Source organism: Opisthocomus hoazin, chromosome 18 (assembly GCF_030867145.1).
Source record: "Opisthocomus hoazin isolate bOpiHoa1 chromosome 18, bOpiHoa1.hap1, whole genome shotgun sequence".
Lineage (NCBI taxonomy): Eukaryota > Metazoa > Chordata > Aves > Opisthocomiformes > Opisthocomidae > Opisthocomus > Opisthocomus hoazin.
Window position 1 is genome coordinate 937,987 of NC_134431.1, and position 19,689 is coordinate 957,675.

General features: G+C 47.3%; 1 protein-coding gene across 8 annotated transcripts in view; it reads right to left on the bottom strand.

Annotated features, from left to right (window-relative positions):
* Nucleotides 1-1,490: 1,490 nt before the first annotated feature.
* The window catches only part of NCOA6 (nuclear receptor coactivator 6), a 47,696-nt gene continuing 29,497 nt past the window's right edge, over nucleotides 1,491-19,689 (bottom strand). For 3 of the 8 annotated variants that reach the window (XM_075438967.1, XM_075438966.1, XM_075438970.1), the window contains 6 exons: nucleotides 16,432-16,553; nucleotides 12,530-15,517; nucleotides 10,814-10,882; nucleotides 8,875-8,911; nucleotides 6,055-6,203; nucleotides 1,806-2,949 (listed from right to left, as the gene is read on the bottom strand). In XM_075438967.1, the coding sequence (XP_075295082.1) occupies nucleotides 2,903-2,949; nucleotides 6,055-6,203; nucleotides 8,875-8,911; nucleotides 10,814-10,882; nucleotides 12,530-15,517; nucleotides 16,432-16,553 (3,412 nt within the window). In that variant the 3' untranslated portion in view covers nucleotides 1,806-2,902. Of the gene's footprint in view, nucleotides 1,521-1,805; nucleotides 2,950-6,054; nucleotides 6,533-8,874; nucleotides 8,912-10,813; nucleotides 10,883-12,529; nucleotides 15,518-16,431; nucleotides 16,554-19,689 lie in introns of those variants that run through there. The other 5 variants (XR_012765819.1, XR_012765820.1, XM_075438971.1 and 2 more) reach the window with 5 other exon arrangements.

Sequence of the window (19,689 nt, forward strand, 5' to 3'; positions counted from 1 at the left end):
AAGACACGGCTGCGCGGGGGCAGGGCTGGCGCAGGCCGCGTCACCCCAGGGGGGGTTCCCCTCCCCGCTAACGAACCCCGGGGCTCGGCAGATGGTCGCAAGGGCTCAAGCAGACGCTGGTTGCCCTCAGAAAGAGTCCTGCACCAGCCCAGCTCCGCGGCATCGGCTGCTCCTCCGAGCACTCAACGTGTCGGAGTTCCCACCTCGAGCACTCAGCGTGTCGGAGTTCCCACCTCGAGCACTCAACGTGTCGGAGTTCCCACCTCGAGCACTCAACGTGTCGGAGTTCCCACCTCGAGCACTCAGCGTGTCGGAGTTCCCACCTCGAGCACTCAACGTGTCGGAGTTCCCACCTCCTGCCGTAGGACCGAGAGGCAGCGAGGTGCCTCCGAGGCGATGCGGCTTGGGGCGCCCGGCGGCTGAGGAGAGGCCGAGAGCCGCAGGGAAGGCTCAGGGGGTTCCCACCACACCTGCAGATACCTGATGGGGGGAGGACAGACGCCAGCGCCACGCTCTGCTCAGCCCAGGGCCAGGAGGAGAGACAAAAAATGAAATGAAAGAGAAATTCCACTTAAACATAAGAAAACCGTTTCTTACTGCAAGGGCGGTTGTCCACAGGAGCGGGTTGCCCCGTGAGGTTGAGGAGACTCCATCCTCGGAGATACCCAAAATGGCCCCGAGCGACCTGCCCGCGCCGGCTGGGACGGGGCTCTCCGAGCCCGGAGCCCGGCCGCTCGGCCGGCACAGCACAGCCATGGGCTGCCCCGGTCTGGCAGCCGCCAGCCCCCAGCTGCTGTGAGCAGCCCTTCGGGGAACTCTGTGCTTCAGTGTCGGGGGTGAAAAAATAGGTAAGAGCGAGCTTGGGTAAACCTGCACGTGGGAAAACCGCATCTGGCAGTGGGAGACGCAGCACAGGGTCGCTGGGGCTGGGCTGGGCTCGGGAGGTCTCGGTCCAACCTCCTGCTCGCGGCAGGGTAAATTCTGAGCTCACCTTGTGCGGAGCCTTGTCCAGCTGATTGGTGACAACCTCCAAAGAGAGAGACCCTGACACCTCTCGCAGCCCTGGCCCAGTGCCCAGCTGTCCCCAGGGAGAATTCTTTGCTCCATCCAGCCAGAACCTCCTCTCTTTCCTCTTATTCTGGTGGTGACCCCTCCTCCCGGCAGCCACCTCCGGAAGAGCCTGACTCCATCTTCTTCTCCAGTACAGGAAAGGGTGACACAGCCCATCTCCACCTCTCCTCTTTGGCCAGGTGTTCCCAGCCCCGGCCATCTCGGTGGCCCTCTGTTGTGTCCCCTCTACATTACCACCATCTTCCTTGGGTGTGTGTGGCGGGGGGGTGGTGGAAACCGGGTGATAATATTCCAGATGTGGTCCAACAAGTGCCCAGAACAGGGGAACCATCGCTCCACTTACCCACTGGCTACACTTCTGCTAGCACAGCCTGAAGACGACCTTCCATTTTGTGGACCTTCTCCAGCTCCTCATTCTCCAAAACACGTGTATGTATGGATCTGTGAGGCTGAAGGAGTAGATACTCGTTGTGGAAACCAACTTCAGTGTCCCATGTCCCCGCCTCAATGCAGGAGGAGGGCGAGCCCCTCGGGGACAGCGGGGTACGCAGAGCGGGGGCTCTCGGGGCGCGGGGGCAGGCAGCCCTCCCATACCCGCACCCAACATTTCCCACCCAAAAGACACAGAGCATCCCGACTCAAGAGCGAGGACCGGAGACGTTATCCTCGCTCGGTGTCCATGCCCTTGTGCACAAATAGGTAATTTCTGTCGATATAAAAGGTGACAAGTTACATTGAATGATAATTTATATTTAATCGGCCTTTTGATATATATACATCTATTTTCAAAATTCTTTAAAAGAAAAAAGGTGAAAGTATCCATTTGTGCACAAAGCAACAGGCAGCGTGGAAAGCCTGGCTTCTCCGTTTCTCCCCCGAGCGGGTCCCGGCGCGGAGGCTGACCTGCTTGCTGCGGCAGCGCCTACAAGCGCGTCACCCCTGACGGCAGCACGGGGATCCAGAGAGCTCGGCTGCCGCCGCTCCGACAGCTGCCGACCCTTTCACACGGCGCCGTGCTGGGCCGCGTCTTCCTGCCCAGCAGCTTCACTGGTGGGGAGCGCTGTCCTCTGGGTCTCCTCGCGTGGCCTCACCACGCACGTCCCGGGGCGGGGGGGGGGGGCGGAACAGCTGCAGCAGTTAATTCGCTTGTGGTTAAAAAAATTCCTTTCTAAATCTCCATATAAGGAGCTTGCAGGCCTGGAGCTCTACATAATCCCTTCAGTCTTCCTGGGTGGAACGATGCTGCCGCTGCTGCTAACAATAATACAGCCCAAATGATAGGACAATAACATTTATTTAGAGCATGAGGGATTCCACATTGTACAAACCCTTAAATTTACTTTTTTGTCTCACTGGTCCATTTCTACAACAAATACATCAGATCTACTATATAATAAAATTATTTACATTTCCAAACAAGATCGGGTTTGTTTATAAACCCTCTTACTGCTATTCACATACAGTACTTAAACAACAGCACAATACATTATTTTAATACCTAAAAATGACAACCCTGTATTCTAATTCGCTTATGAAAAGTGGAAACAAATAAATTTACAGTTGTCTTCCCCTCCCCTTCCATTTCATACAAACACGTTAACCTAATGTGCTAACCCTGGACTTCACTTTGGAAATCCAGGGGGTTTGAGAAGAACCCCGTTTTTATATCTATTTATCTGTTTTTTAGAAAAAAAAAATCATTTATTGGGAACAGTATAATATTAAAATGACTTACTGTACAGAATTTTATTTAAAAAAGAAAAATCACAGCTCAAAATCGCTATTGGGAAATTCACACTCATTTACAAGTTTCATGTTTCCATGCAGTAATTTACTTGGATTTTCTTCTTTTTGACTGCATTGCACTGGCACTCGTTTCTGAAATCAAGAGAAGAAAAAAAGCATGGATACGCAGTCGGTAAGCCACTCACCAGAGGCGCACAGACCGCCCTGTTATTTTTCCGGGATCACACCGGAGCGGGACCCTCGGGAGAGCGGGATTTCCACCGCACCGGGACGGGCTCCTGGCACGCCGCGACGCCACCGGCCCCTCCACCCCGGCGACGGCTGCCAGCAGCCTCGCACCACCGAGCTTCCCCCCGGCACCGCTTACGCCGCCGCCGCCGCGTCTCGGCAGCTGAACATTTGCTAAGTCCTAACATAACTGCCTGAAAAAGGAGACTCGTGTATTTTTAACTGTTCTTGGCCTCGGGTTTCCCCACCGTGCCGCACAGAGAACGCCGTGAAGCAGCGGCGCCGGGCACAAGCTGCGCCCGTCAGACCCCAGCACCCTGGGGACGGCATCAGGGGAAATCTGGGGACGGTGTCTGGGAGCCCGGCACGCCAGCGCAGGATCCCTGGAAAGCCGGGGGGTTACAGAACAAGTCTCTTCAGTGCCCGTGACGACGGAGGGGAAAGCAGCACGCGGCAGAACACCTCGCGGCCCCGCGGCCGCCCAGCCGGCCACGCGTGCAGAAGCGCCAGCGGAGGACGTGTCCAGCACACCTACCGAGGCACCAAGGCTCCATTTCAAAACAAAAGAAGAAAAGAGTAAGGACCGAGGGCTATCGCACCTTTAGAATTTTCAAAATGTGGTTTTAAACATTGGCAGCGTACCTTTGGCTCTTTACGATGTTTTCCTAAAGCTGTTAGAGCTGTCTGTATTTTAAGAGTCAAAAGGGAAAAAAATTTCCAAGACATGCAAAACCAGAAGAGCAACAGTACGACTCCAGGGCTGGCAAATGTTGCATTTAAAAAAAAAAAATTTCAAAACTTAACAAACTGGAAGCTACAGTAAACGCTGAAACAGCCCTGCTGGAAAGGTACCCCAAGAAGTGGAAAGAGCAGCACAGCCCTTGGTGGGAAGCCACCCCAGAAGTGGCAGCAGCCGTTTGCGGCAGCGGCACGTCTCCGCGGGCACACGGCCAGCCCCCGAGCTCCCTCTCCGCGCAGCCCGGGCCGCGCAGCACCGGCCGCAGCCGTCCCTGCTGCGGGAGCCTCCGTGCCCGGAGAGCGGCCAGCCCGGCCCCAGGTCTCGGGAGCGACCCCGGCACCCTGTCGCCCACCCCAGCCCGGCACCCCGCAGCGGGCCGTGGGCGTGCGGACGAGGGCTGGCTCCTGCCCGACGCGCAGCACGGGAATTCCTGCGCCAACTGCGCCAAGTCTGTCTCTCTCCCCCTGCTATATTGAAGCTTTTCCTAATTGCTGTGTTTATAATGACCTTAACCAGCCGCCATTGCAAAAGGTGACTTCTCCTGCTCTCTTCAACACGGGTTAGCGAGTTTCTGGGGCCACAACGCAACCGTAGATGCCTGGGAGGAGGCCAGGAGCACACAAACCAAATACGCTTTCTCAAGCTACGACTCACTAATACAAATGTACAACTGAGTAGGCACAAGCGGCAAACCTCGTTACACCTCTTCAGCCACCTCACTGACCCTCCAGCCTCCCCTCCCCCACGAGACAGTCTTGTCTGGACCATTTTCGCCGCAGCTTGGAAGCAGGCAGCCGCTCGCGGGGAGGGAAGGTAAGCAAAGCCCAGGGAAGCTGCGCCTACGCTCTCAAGCAAAACCCTCAGACACCGCGGCAGCTTCGGAGGAACATTTTAAAAACAACAATTTTACTCGCAGAGGTAAATGAATCAGTCGGTGCCAAACTCCTAAGTGAGTTCTGGTATTATTTAAATCTGATGTATGCTCATGTTCCCACGTTTCCAGAATTCGACGTGCCACCGGTTGTCATCTTTAGGCGTACCCATTACAGCACGCGGGGCAGGTCCCACGCCTCGGAGCCCCTCCCACTCGGGGAGGCGTCACCAAATCGATTTTACATCGGCTTCACATTTTTCAAACTTTTCTTCACACTCAGGAAAGATAATTTATTTTTTACAATACAGACTTCAGACTCTTCTGCACAATCCTGCCAGTAGTAAATTTAATTAAATTCAGCAGCCACGACGTGCAGAACACACAGGTCCCTCCGTGTAATCCTTGAGTCATTGCACAGTTACGTACAGCTGGATGTCTTCTCTGAAACTCTTAGAATGCAAATATTCTGAGCAAATATTCTTACCACCAGACTTTAGTATCTTCAGTACAGAAAATGGTTGGTGAATTCAACTTGACTTCCTTTTATAATAATTTTATATTAACACCTCTATGTTCTGTATATTAGCTTTAAAATATTGGTTGAATGTTGCCTCTTGACGGGCTCTCTCTACCCTCTCGCACAACTTTCGTCCATCAGAATTTTTCTGACCCTTAAACAAAAGGGGCTGACCCAGTTAGCTTCCGAAATGCCGAAGGGCACCGTGGAGCGTGCCTCCCGGTAACGACCGTGTGCCTCACACCACTGCCGCACGCTCTGGTAACGCTGTGACCTGTGTACAAATGCGGCACGCCAGCAGCTGCTAACGCCGGCGGTTAGGATCTGGGACCGCGGGATTTCGCGTGTTCTTGGAAAGAGCAGCCGAGGCTCCGTGCGCCAGCACACAGCACTCCTCGATGCTCCAGGCTGCCAGCCAGGCAGCGTTCTGAGCGTGCCTGAACCGCGGCATTTGGCTTCGCAAGAGCTGACCGTGCACTTGGGAAGACTTAAGCATTCGCCTCCTGTCTTTCAGACTTCAGGAAAAAAAAAAAAAGTCACTTTTTTACTTGAGTTCAGTCCTTTTAATGGCAACACACTTCTGCCAAGAGAATGCAGCTCCAGCTAGGCAAGCTTGCTAAACACTACGTTGATGAGTACTGCAGAAAACAAGTTCCACAAATTTAACCATGGGAAATTCAGACAAGATTTACTGCCAGTACAGACGTCAGCAAATACTTCAACACCAACCTGTGTCTAAATCATTGAAACTCGAATTAAAAGCACGCAACGTTCACACGCTGAAAAGCACCGTCACGAGCCGGTTACTGACAGGGTTATTACTTGGGGCAGGACGTTACCTCCTGCCCTCTCCAGAGAAATGACGGCTGTGCATTTTACCTTTTGCAGTGCTGGATGCAGACGCTGGTCTGGAGGACCTCTTGCGCTGGCCATTCTCTACAGTTTCCTGTGAAGCGGCAGAATCCTCTGTTCTTGAATTTCTTCTACTTGGAGTTTTAGACTTTTCACAATTCTCTTTTGTCTCATTACTATTAAAGTGGGACAAAATATTTCTGATGAAGTGTAAGAAGAATTATGTTTTTCTATGCAACTCAGACAAGCTGGAGGATGGACCGACACGGGTACCAGTTCCGGACTATTAGCACTGAAGATATGAAATGCTAGAGATACCAGAAGTTTTATCAGATGAAGAATGACCTGCGTAAGCCAGAGTATAGTCCATTTCTATTAAAAATTATCAGAGGATACAGAACTGAGAAGTCCTCAAAGAGAATAGTTTCAACATTAGAAGACCAAGAAATTAGATGCATTATAAATTGTCTGCTCTGTTTTCCACAGGTGCCACCATTACTGAAGTCTAGGAAAAGCAAACAAGTTACATTAGAGACTGCTACGGTATGGGAACACAGAGTTGAAATTGCAGATGAACAGAAGGAGGAATTATGAGCTCCTCAGTGAGTACGCCAGCTTGTGTTTCTACTGAAAAGACTCAGTCCATTGATCCAAGGGATTTCTGCGCATATTAAAAAGCTTAAGGTTTATTTTACACTTCCTTCAAGCTTTAAAGCTTGACGTTAAAATCTTTTTTTTTATAGCAGAAAGCTTTTTCTGCTATAAAAAAATAACTGTAGGTAGTATGGATATCTGTGTTTCTTGTCACTGAGAGAGTAAATGGAGTGCTACACTTTGTAATCAAACTCCTCTGTTATTTTATCACTCTTAACCCTGCAAACTCGTCCTGAGGTCTGGGTGTTTTCTCCTTAACGCATTAATGCCAGATGAGTTCTGGTGACCAAGTGGCTTCTGAAGACTAAGCTAAACTTATCTCCTGTGAATTCAAAAGCAAGCAATTAATCAAATAAATTGTTCTGCCAATAACGGAAGAGGAGAAGGAAAGCTCATTTCATGCCCTTTGGGTGATCTTCGCAAGATTTCAAGAACGGCTGCCTTCATCAGCGAGCTGACGGAAGACACCCAGAGCAGACCTGTGCGTGGTTACAGAGCTTCCACTACGGTGTCAGGGTTTCACAGGAAGCCCTGCTTTGAGGGGCAACACTACTACAAATACTTTTTTAAGACCTGTTTTAAGTAACAGATATCTGAAATAAAACACAGTTTAGTCAATGAAAGGAGAGACAAACATTCTCAAGCAAGGAAACACACAGCAGAGGAGAATATGGAAGCACACGGACTGTCTCAGATACAAAATAAATACTGAAATCTGTTCCCCTGTAAGTCAGCATTATGGGCAATCTACAAACTGAATCCCCCAAACTGGTCACAAACTGGTCTTCTCCAAAGTACCCCGGGCAGCTGAAACAACAGCCACCTACTTCAGAGGATAACGGGAGGTAAGCAGACAGGCAGCGTCAGCTGAAATTCGGTTATTAGAGACTCCAGTGACTAATCCATCGTTGGGATTGTCTCACAGGAACCAACACATCACTTCTCTCCTTCTATAGGAGGAAATCAAGTTGGCCCAAGTAAAAATATTTTTGTGCTTTGTAGGTCGCAGGGTTCCTCTAAGGTTTGTACCGCACGGCGTTTAACTCCGGCAGCTCCAAGCTGACCGCCGTGAGTATCAGCCATCACCGGATTCAGAGTTTGCCTGAAAACTTCCCTTCCTTTCCGGTCTTGCTCAGAAAAGCAGCAGCGCAGAAAAATCCAAACAGAAATGCACTTGCAGTAATCTGATGTGCTGAATGAGTCTGGAGAATGGTCACGCAAGGACACCTCATTTGGAGGATTCACTCGTCTGCCAAGTGTCGCACCTTCAGCTTTTCAGAAAAATTCTACCCTAAAAAAAACCACTTACCACGAAATTTCAGTTTGTCTTTGATATGACTATGAAGACCCCAATCCATGTGAAGGTAAATACAGTCAAATATTCAGTCTGGAGTCATTCCTGATCTAAGACAGCGTACTGCGTCACGACCCTTACAAAAGATGACACTGCCTTATTCCCTGACGACCCCAATGATGCAGCTGCACCTCTTCTCCCGGCTCGGGATCGCTCCACCGACGAGGGCAGCACCGTTCCCCAAAACCCTTACGGAGCCCTGTCATTACAGCTGCCGAGACTGAGTTTGAGAGCCTAGTGGGTTTAGAATCTAACAGAAACAGATCTCGGAAACCATATTTTCTTCTGACAGAAGACAACCATTTGAAATTTATCTTTTAATTACTGAATGTCTTAACTGGGACAAGATGAAGTTTCTACCTGCCTTTCCTATCAGGTTTTGATAAAGGGTCAACAAGCAAACACAGAGGAAATCCGGAGAAAACGGTCACAAAGGCAGAAGAAGAACAAACTTTTGAAAGACCTACTTTCAGAAAACAAAAATTCACATGACAGCTAAGCTACAGGCTTTGGGGGTTATAGTTTTGATTTTTTTTTCAGAAAATACTGAACAGTGAAACCATCGAGACCCTTCCAGGACGTGAAACACTCCGTCCTGCAGGGACAAGAGGAAACACTGCCCAAAGCACGAGGACAGACTCGGGAAACAGTTACCTTACATTCTGCATCTCAGCAATGTTTTGAAACATTCAACTAGCCCAATCTCTGAGCAGGACAGAAAGGGTATGGACAAGAAAATGAAAGGCAGTAGCAGAAGTCGTGCAATTGAAGTGAAGAGAAAGGGACTTCCTCCCATGAAAGCTATATCTATTCTGAATCTACACAAACTATCTCCTTACCTTTGACCAGCAACTACTGGAGCATTTGTTTCAAGTTCTACGAGAGAAAAAGATAATTTTTAAGTCTGCTGTAGAAGTACGTACCTGCTGACAAGGCATGACTATCTCACATTTTTCTCATTATGTATTAGGTCTGAAGAATACACTTCCCTCTTCTATCGTTACTCTCAAAGCAAAGCAAGCTAACACCTCAACGTACCACGCCAGCCAGGTGCTCTTTCTGATTATCACCTGCACCAGCTAAGACAGAGAAAAGTTAAAAGGAACCCTGCAGAAGAAAACTGTAGAGAAGCTTCCTGACAAGGGCTACAGTCCTCTCCCTTTTTTAACTTCCATTTTAGACAGTATATTCCTTCTAAAACTTCTGGGTTTGTTAGTTTTAAACCTTAAAAATACTAATCTGTATCTAATATACATGTAAAATTTTGCCTTAACCCAACCACCTCTCACAGCAATGCAAAGGAAGACAACTTCCTGAAGCCCAATTATACTTCTACTGAATTGGAAAAAGCTCTCAGGAGATGTGTAAAGGGAAGTCTGACCTGCCTGCTCTCTCTCCCTCTCATACTGATTTTATATAGACAGATCAGGCTTCCTTTTGAGTCTTCACCACAATAAACAGCTCTCCTTCTCCTCGTATCAGATTTCTAACCTTTTTACTGTCCGTCTTTTAATTCTCCCTATAGCCACCAGATCCTTTGCTCAGAGGGAGTATCTGTACCTGAACACCTCTGGTGAGAAACTGCCGCTGGCGTAGGGACTGCCACTGCCGTGTAAAGCATTAACTCCCTGCTCGTTTGCCGCATCGCCTCCACCTCACCCTGAAACACCCTGCCACCTCTGGGACAGTGGTGCACAAAACTGTGGCTTTGCCTTTAAGAGCAATTCTGTACCCAAAGTTGCTAGTGTGTGCCCAAGGAGTAAAGGTGTCAAAAAAGTCAGAAAACAGATAACCTCCGTCCCCTCACAGTAAACAGCCCTTACAAAGTGTATTGCTGGAACATCAGTGCAAGTGTGCACAGCACCATCTGGGAAAAACAGATGTCTTGGTAACAAAAGAAAAACACACTAAGATTTACTTTTCTTCCTACCCAAAATCTGAACAGGGAGCCTATCCAACAGTAAAAATCGATACTCTCAGTGCTTCCCTCCCCAGCAGGAACTCCCTAACGCAGCCACGTCAGCACTGGGGCAGAGAGTCAGATGTAACTCGTCGGGGTGCATGAACGTTTTTCAGTGGATTTTTATAGAAAGCAATTTAGTACAATTTTTACTTTCTGAAAGCTCTACTTCTTAATCATATTAGAGACGGCAAATCGATGGAGAGAGGCACTTCCCATGGGCAAGTCCACATCTATCCATTTTCCCTACTCGTCCTGGAAAGCACTTTTTTAAGACACTACGGAATTCATGGTGAAACACCACGATCATAGCTGGCAACAACACAAAGTCATCTGCCAGGGCTCCATCCTTGAAACACTGCCGAGGGTTCATTAAAAGCTGAACAGAAAAAAAAAGATTACAAGTCTAAAACTTACATTCCCAGCAGGGCTTTTGAACATATTTTCAGAAGTGTCCTATATAAAAGAAAAACTCCTATGTACTCTTAACAAAACTTCAAAGCTCAAACACAACGTATCATTACAAATCCAGTCCCTCCAGCTTACGACAAAACATCTAAAAACTGCCCTGGTGATTTCTTCCATTTGTTTTACTTGATCCCATACTGAATCTCCAGTGAGGCTTTGGAGACTTCTAAAGCACCATCTACCCCACAAAGAAAAGCAGTCCCAAAAGCACAAATAATAAAACCCCCACAACCCCCAAGCAGCCAGGCATGTTAGTGATCATTAAACACGCACTAAAAGAAATGCATTTTCAGTTACAAACTAAAAGAGTTTAGTTCACCTATATTCTGCTTTCCCAAAGTAAGATTTACCTGTTCTTTGAACAGTACTTTCTGATGTTGCAACTGAACTTTTTTTCTGTGTTAAATGTTGCGAAGATGCTAGAATAAAAGCGGAGGGAGAAAGCGTTATTTTCAAAGGGAGTCACAAGAATTTTCTGTTGTGTGATCGGGCTGCTTTTACAAAATGCTGTATCTGCCAGCCTACTGCATGTTTTCATTTACAAATGCAGTTTTTTTAACCCCCCCCCTCTACTTCCCCCCCACACACCACACACACCTCCCCAGTTTTAAAAAAAACTTTAGCAAAACTATCCCAAGCAAGTTTCTCAAACTAGAATAAGTCATAAAATTAAGTACCATAAACCACATTTTTAAAATTAAGTACCATAAGCCACATTTTTAAAGGTAACAGTTTTTCAGACTGAGAAATTAAAGAAAGTCCTAGAAATGAAAGAGTTTAGTCTCTCTCGGTTTAATGCTCATTTCAACAGATGTTCTGTGGAAAAACAGCATCTTTGTTAATGAATCAATGCTCTCACTCTTTCAATTAAATTGCCAGAGTGCAAAATATGCTCCCTTGAAGTCCTCTGGCAATAAGATGATGTGACTTCACATTTCTTAGGCTTCCAAATTAAAAAAGAAAATCAAAAACCAATTCTTGTTGGGCTAATGCTTTCTAGTCTTCTCTCCCATGTGATAATGAACTTACGAAGAAGATGAAGACAAAAAGTTAAACATTCCTGTTCAAATAAAGCATATCCACTCCCATTTTTCCCCTAACAAACCAGAACTCCCTCTCTGAAGCTCAAAGCAAACATTTCCATTTTCTAGTGGCGTACACCTCCGACATACATCTAACAGCCACAGGCAAAGTCACTCCCCAGCGGAAGTTCTCCGTTCCACTGAATTGACTGCATTTTTTTCTTCCATGATTTTATCTGCTGTGTCCAAATTCACCACGTAAAGCACAGTGGCTATTCAGACAGCTTGCTTCAAGAGAGATGGTTCTTTTCCACACCATTTTCAATAGATTGAAAATGGCACTAAGAAACAGCAGCCGTGTCATAAATAAATTCTGTCAGATGCTCAAATTAAAAGAGCAAAGGAGAAAACAGTTCGATGTCAAGGTATTTTATGTTTTTGAACTGGGTGCAATGCGCTTATAATCACTTTTTCAGGTATTTCTCTGAAATGAGCATTTTAATTTTTCCTTAGACATAAGGGGTTTTGGTTTGATTTTTTTTTTCTTCTGGAGGTTATTCAGCTATTTCCCTACAGGCTTAAGGTTATTCAAAGAGGGAACAAGTATTATTAGGATTAACTCAAAGTATCATAATTAAGTCAATAAATTGAAATAATTTACCAAAATACAAGGTCTCTGGCAAGACTGAAGCAGAATACCAGTATCCTACCAGTATAAAAGGCACCTTAAGTTATTATTTTTGTCATTACTGATACATCCACTTTTTCTCCCCACTTCTAACAGTTACCTGAAGTCACTCCTCTGTTACTGCATCACGTGTTCATGGCAAATACCCCATTTAAGCAGTAAATGGAAACGGAAATAAAACATCTGAAACGTGAATCTTAGTGAAATACAAGCCTGTGTATCACACAGATACTACAAACAAAAAAGCAGCTGTCAGCCTTGGCTGCAGCGTCTGAATTTCATCATGTTCATGGAAAAAAAGCACCTAGGAAGTTTACACAAGCCAATCTCATTTTCTCCATTTATGCAGGACTTACCTGCACTTTGTGGCAGCTCCTGATGTGCTCCTGCTTTTTCCTCGGCCACACCAACCCCGGTCTGCTCAGCCGGTAAACCGCTGTGGTTACCCCCGTTAGTGCTCGGTGCTGCAGGCGCCAGCTCCGGGGCTGCGGGAGCGGGTACGGCCGAGAGCGCGCTCGTCGGAGGAGTGCTCGCGGGTACGCCTGGCGACGCGGAGGCAGGAGCAGCCGCCGCCGTGCTGACACTCGAGCTGCCGGGCCCAGAAGTGCTCTGTTTTGTAAGACTGGGTGCTGGAGGCGTCACAGTTTTGTTATCTAGTTCTGCTGGTGATTGCTCTGTCCCTAAACTATTTGGGACCGACGTTTCTAATCCCTGACCTTCTGCTTCCCCATCCAAAGCGTACTGCTCTTCCCCTTTCTCCAGGGAGCCAGTGACCTTCTTGCACGCTTTAGTCAGCAAAAGTTGGCCAATCTTGTCCACTTTGCCCTTCCCCTTACTCGATGAAACAGGACTGCGTCTGTTCCCAGATCCTGGGCTACTCGTAAGAAGAGGTGAAACAACAGGTCCAGACTGCGTTGCTGTAACAGAGCACTGGTCACTCGACCCACTTTGAGAAGAAGGCTCCTCTGGGCTGAAGTCCTTGACTTGCTGAGCGGGAAGGTGTGAAGGAACACTGGAAGAAGTTGTAGCAGGAGAAGGCAGCTGAACAGGAGGTGCCAAGGGATTAAGAACCAGTGGCCTGCTGGTGGGAATACTAGAAACAGGACTGGTGGATGATGTGCTGGGAGGAGGGGGCCCGGAGGAGAACTTGATATTCTGCGGTATATGCAAAGGCCCAACGACCGCGACCGACTGAGGCATTAGACTAGAGTTAGAAGTCATTGGGGCTGCTGGAATTGTACTTGATTGAGAGCCCTTCATAACCTGAATTATTGACGATGAGTTTATAAAAACAGGTGTAATAAACTGTGGCCGGGTGTTAGACTGAGCTGCTGACTGTCCCTCAGAAACCACGACTTTGTTCCCTACGTTGGGCATTGTGACTACAGTCGACACTAACGCAGGCTGCAAGTGAGATGGCAACGGTGCTGATGTATTAGCAGCAGAGGTAATAGGGTTTGAAGTTACAAAAACTGTTATCTGGTTGGGGGGTAAAGGACCTGAAATAGAAGAAGAGCTGACAGGCCTTGGCATTACTGAAGGAACACTCTGTGCAGCGTTTGAGTTTATTTCTCCCAGTTCCTGGTGCCCTGGATTTGAACAGGGCTCATTATTTTGAGGCAAGCTAAGTGAATTAGATGGGTCTTTGCTCGAGGACGAATCTTGCAGCGGAGGAATGACAGCTATCTTCTTTAGCTCCTCACCAGTGGTGACCATCGGTGCCATTTCAAGACCAGTCAGCCCCGGGGGCTTAATGGTTACATTGGGAGCTCCAGAATTATCAAGAAGTTGACTTAAAGAAGTTGGTGCCTCCCTCAAAGCTGGAGATACCATTGTTTTACTTTCCTCCAAGACTGGAAGCTTACTGGTGTCTACGGCTTGCCCGTCTTTTTTTGACTGTTCTTCTGGAACCACCATTTTCATTTCTGGAGTAGAGATACCTTTTAGTTCAATACTGAGCTGGTCTTTGTTACCTTGGACACCTTGTGCACTTTGACACTCATTGTCTTGAGGCACACTAAGGCTCTCTTTATTGTCTTCAGGAATGCCAGCCATAGCAGGTACAGTAATTGCAGGGTTCTGATTACTTAGCGTGTTGTTATTTTGAAAACTTGTAGTCACAGGTGTTGGCAAAGAAGAGGGACCAGCCATCATATTCCTTTGTAATTCCATGTTCTGCAAGAGAGATGGATTCTGCTGAGGTGTCAATGATAATTTAGCTGCTTTTGAATTCTGTCTTCCAGGGCTTGGTGTAGTTTTCCTACTGGATCCAGGACTGGACCTTCGACTATTGCTCGGACTTGCTCTCTTTGTTCCTCCAGTGTTGGTTTGTTTTCCTGAATTAATGACCACACCTTCCAATTTGTGTGACTGTGGAGCAGCAAAACTAGACTGATTGTTAATTGTGAGATTTGATGGGGCTTGTCCAATGGCCTTCAAAGTAGTGGGATTAAGACCCTGCTGATCAAATCCTCTATTGAGATTAGGCCTAGGAGGTAAAGGAATATTAATTTGGGGAGGGAACAGACCAGCTATAGAAGCATTGAGTCTCTCTGGAGACAAGCTAATTTCTGATGGTTCTGTGCTAGGTGGACGGTTGTTAGGAGTCTGAGGGTAGTATGGCCTTGGGCTTGCTCTGTTTGGGGTTTTAGGCCTTGAAGTTTGCGACGGGGTGCCAACATTTGGAAAATGGTGTGTAAGAGCACTAGGCAGAGAACTAGATTGCTGCTGGGGACTTGCACCTTGGGCAGCTGAAAGTGGGGATGGTCCAGGTTTGGGTCCCGTCATCATTAATTGATTCTGTGAAACTACTAAATGAGACGTCAAATTATTCTGAGCTCCTGATGCTGGAGGGCCTTCAGCTCCACCTCCTTCTGGAAGGGAGGATACTGATGACACCTCTCTGAGGGGTGAGCTGGAAGGATTCTGTACATTATCCTGATAAACCATTTTTCTTGCATTATTTCCCAGAGGAGGATTGCCTGGCAAGGAAATTCTTTGTTTATCAGGAGATGGAGGCACTGATCCAGGACCTTGGAGGTTAACCATTACTGGCATGTTACCACTCTGCTGCATGGGCATTCGTTGAGCATCTGGATTCAGAGGGCCTCTGGGTGGGTGAACGCCTTGTGGTACAGGAAGCCTGACCGATTTGGGATCCTGCTGCATCATAAGCATCATCATCATCTGCTGCTGCTGCGGTGTCTGTGGTGCTGTCTGGGCTGGCTGCGGTGGTGGCTGCGGCTGCTGCTGCTGCGGCGGCGGCTGTGGCTGCTGCGGATGTGGCATGAGTTGAGGTGGCATCTGCTGAAGTGGTCTTTGTTCCACTGGCTGAGATGGATAACCTAAGATGACAAGACGATACGTTCATTAAAACCAAAGAAAGGTCAGAGAAAGCAGAATTTCTGAAATGAACAGGATCGGATAGAAAATACAGCCAGGAGCCTGTTTATCCCAGGCAACAGACACATTAATGAAAGCGGCTTTACAAATAAGGACAAATATTTTACTTAGTTCTTAAAAATAATTTTACTTAAAGTGTGAGTGACTTGCAAGACCTTTAACTGGAGATCTCTTAGTATATCATATCAGCTACTAGCTATTACTCCAGATTCATGCCACCTGAAAAGCCTCTGCAACTGTCCACGGGCTTGCTTTCACTTACAAATGCAGTCCGGGACTTTCACAAACTTATACATCTTAAAACAAACTTAAGAGTTTGACAGGCCCTGTGGGACGTGGACTAGCACGCCTACTACAGATCTGGCATTTTCTAGTGTACAGAACAGAAGCTGCCATATATTACTTGGCCAAAAATGGTGCTAAGAACCACCCGTGTGGCTTGTAATATAAATTCCTTTGCAGATTTTGGATTTAATCCTCGCTACGTGCAAAGGATAATTCCAGTTGCAACCTCTATGACTTAATTATGAAAAATCGGCTATTGATTAATGCTAGATTTTTAAGGCATCAGCCCGTGCTACAGCTAGAAATACAGAATTTTTCATCAGTTATGTTACTGACGAATAACTCTACAGTATTCAACATGATACCTGCAGGATGAAACACGAGAATGTGGCCACCTCTTCATTTTCAGCTAATTCAAAGAAAACACTTGAACAATGGTACTAATTAGCTACTAGGAGGAAAAAAAGCTTTGGACTTCGATATGTGATAACACAAATAAAACAGAACTGTCACAAATATCAGTTAAAATCTCTCCTACAATTATTACAATTCAACAGAAAAATCCTACTACCTGGTGGTCTACTTGCAAAATCTGAAAGCTTAGGGCCTGAATTATCCAAATTAATCCCTTGTTCTCCAGACATCGAAGACTGATCACTCTCCTCCAGGCCAGCTGGACGCGGTTCTGAAGAACTGAAAGAAAAATAATTGCAATTAAGATCCAGCCCTCACATCGGTGTTTTACTTCTGCTTCCACAACCAAGTACTAAAGTAATTCATTCCTAGCACCACTCACAGACCTGCAGGTAACTCCCTGAAGCGCACCACTGCCGCTGGTGTAGCACGACAGCCCTGAGCACAGAGCGCAGCTCTGCTGACAGTCACTCCTGTGCCTTAACCACCACTGAAAAGGAAACAAGTTGCCTCACGCTCTATTGATCTTAAACATTTCTTTCCTTTCTTTCTACCTGGAATCTGAGCTTTATAACTAAGAATGCCAAAGGATCATAGAACCATGGAATGGGTTGGGTTGGAAGGGACTTTACAGATAATCCAGTTCCACCCCCCTGCCATGGGCAGGGACCCCTTCCACCAGCCCAGGGTGCTCAAAGCCCCGTCCAGCCTGGCCTTGAACGCTGCCAGGGAGGGGGCAGCCACAGCTTCTCTGGGCAACCTGGGCCAGGGCCTCACCACCCTTACGGTAAAAAATTTCTGCCTTATATCCAGTCTGAGTATCTCCTCTTTTAGTTTAAAACCATTACCCCTTTTCCTAATGCAACAGGCCCTACTAAAAAGTTTGTCCACATCTTTCTTGTAATCCCTCTCCAGGCACTGGCAGCTGCTCTGAGGTCTCCCCACAGCCTTCTCCTCCCCAGGCTGCCCAGCCCCAGCTCTCCCAGCCTCTCCTCCCAGCAGAGGGGTTCCAGCCCTCGCATCATTGCTGGGGCCTCCTCTGGCCCCGCTCCCCCAGCTCCAGCTCTGTCCTGGGCTGAGGGCTCCAGAGCTGGACGCAGGACTCCTGGGGGTCTCAGCAGAGCGGGGCAGAGGGGCAGAACCCCCTCCCTCGCCCTGTGCCCATGCTGCTGGGGATGCAGCCCAGGGCACGGTTGGCCTGCTGGGCTGCCAGCGCACACTGCTGGGTCGTGTCCAGCTTTTCATCCCCCAGCACCCCCAGGTACTTCTCCTCACGGGTACCTGATGCTCCAGGAGACTCTCTAGGACACTGTAAAATTGTTCAGATTCAGTGCCCAATACTTCACACTGAGTCAAGACAGCTTTCGCAGACTTCGAAAAAACAAGTTTCTATAGCTACCAATATATACGGTCAGAGGATGTCAGCTAAAGAGGGATGCAGAGTAAAAGACCTTAATTGCTTATCAGCTTCATGAATATATGAAGGCTGTAGGGGAGATCTACGTAATAAAAGCTCTGAGTTAAAAATAAAGACATCAAAATAAGCCCGCTGTTAACAAAGAGAGGCAGAATCATGCAGAAATACCAAGGACAAAAGAAATTTTCTGCAAAATAATGATTTGAAGTATATAAAGGTGGAGAGATCTATCTTACTTAATTTCACTTGAGAGTAAGAGTTTCTGGCACCTGTACAGCTGACACCGAGACCCAGGTCTCTCCTAATGACCCAACCAACATTCAAAAAGCAGTGTGTGACTTGAAAGTCCCTGAACGTTCACAGGTCGAAACTGGGGAGAAGATAAACCAAGAGAGAAGAAAGGTAAGAAATGGGGCAGACAGAACCGTGCCAAGCACTGCTGCTGAGCAGGCAGAGCGTTTGGAGTCCAACCTTTCGTCTGGTCCAGCACAGCACCAACTTCTGCGATGCAGCTGTTGCAGGCTTATGTACCTCCACCAAGAAATTCGATTAAAATTGCCAAAATGCATACACCTGGCTCCAGAAGCATTATGTTAACAGCCACAAATAAACAAAAATCCTGGCAGCAAAATCACCCAGGGGAGCTGCAGCCTTTGATACAGGTGCCAGCAACGTGAACTGGAGTAACTGCCCAAACTTGTGAGTACAATCTTAAACTTCTAATTTTGCCATTTATGATTTCTTTACAATGGTAGGAGATTAAAAATGCTACAGTTAAAGATTAGATATAAAGCCGATGGAGAGCATCACTGCACAAACAGGTTTAACCCAGAAAACCATCACGGTGCAAAATCGATTCTTGGAAAACATCTCCTGCCAGATGGGTCTGATCAGGCAAGCTGTACAAACCCTGCAGAACAGACACGAGCTTTGTTTGCCAGCAAAGAGCAGCAGTTGTTGTGGGAAAGACTCTTAATTGCTGGAAAATTTAAACATAACTTGGATTTTGCATGTAGCTGAAATTCACTGGGCATATTTAACAACTACCACTCATCCAAAAGCCCAAATTCTGCATACAAACAACAAGCAAGAGGAGAAGTTTGTGTGAGAGGGACAAATGTTCTGTATTTGTTCTTCTTCCCTATTGCTCTGGATGTGGAAAAAAAAAAGAACAACAGAACGACTGCACGTCAGGTACGGTATGGATTGTGAACCCTCTTCTCCACCCGCTGCCTTCTTAAGCACAACCTTCAGATCCAAAACCCTTCATGAGTGGAGAGAGAACCCTAGAAAACAAAACCACCCCCAAACAAACAAAACCAATACGGGCTGCAGATGCTGAAATAAGGTGTGTGGAAATAAAAGTACAGCACAGATGCAAGCAGAACCAGCCCTGCCCCCTGCCAAGATGCTAAAATGCTCTGCAACAGCTTTTGCTTTTACAGCAAGGCTCTCGTCCTGATGCTAGCTGGGTTTCATCTCCCACGTGTACAGGGGGACTGTCACCTCCAGGCCTACGGTGAAAAGCTCTCCGAGTCTGGTGGAGAAAAACTTCTTCATCCTGCAGTGTGGTTCGCCATCCGCCCATCAGCTCTGCACATCCCAGTTCACACTGGACACTGCAAACCCGCCCGCCAGCACCGATTTTGTGTTACTTCTGTTCTGCCAGCACAGAGGGTGCTTCTGGTCCGTGCACAGGGTTACATTTAACAACTGATCGTTGTGCCTGCATTTAATAGAATTCACTAACACATTTTATCTACAATCACATTTCAGCTAGCACCTTTTCCTCAGTTTACGTCCCATTACCTGCAGCCTTCGGGTTCAGCAAACAGAAGCGATCACTTTTAAACAACCCACTTTTCCAAAACATCTTGGTTTCCATTCCAATGCCGAGTCGCTCAATCAAGCAAACCCTTCAAACTATTATAGACTCAGCCGAATAAACTCTTTCAATAGCTCACTTATTCTATTTATGTTCCAATATGGCTCAATCTA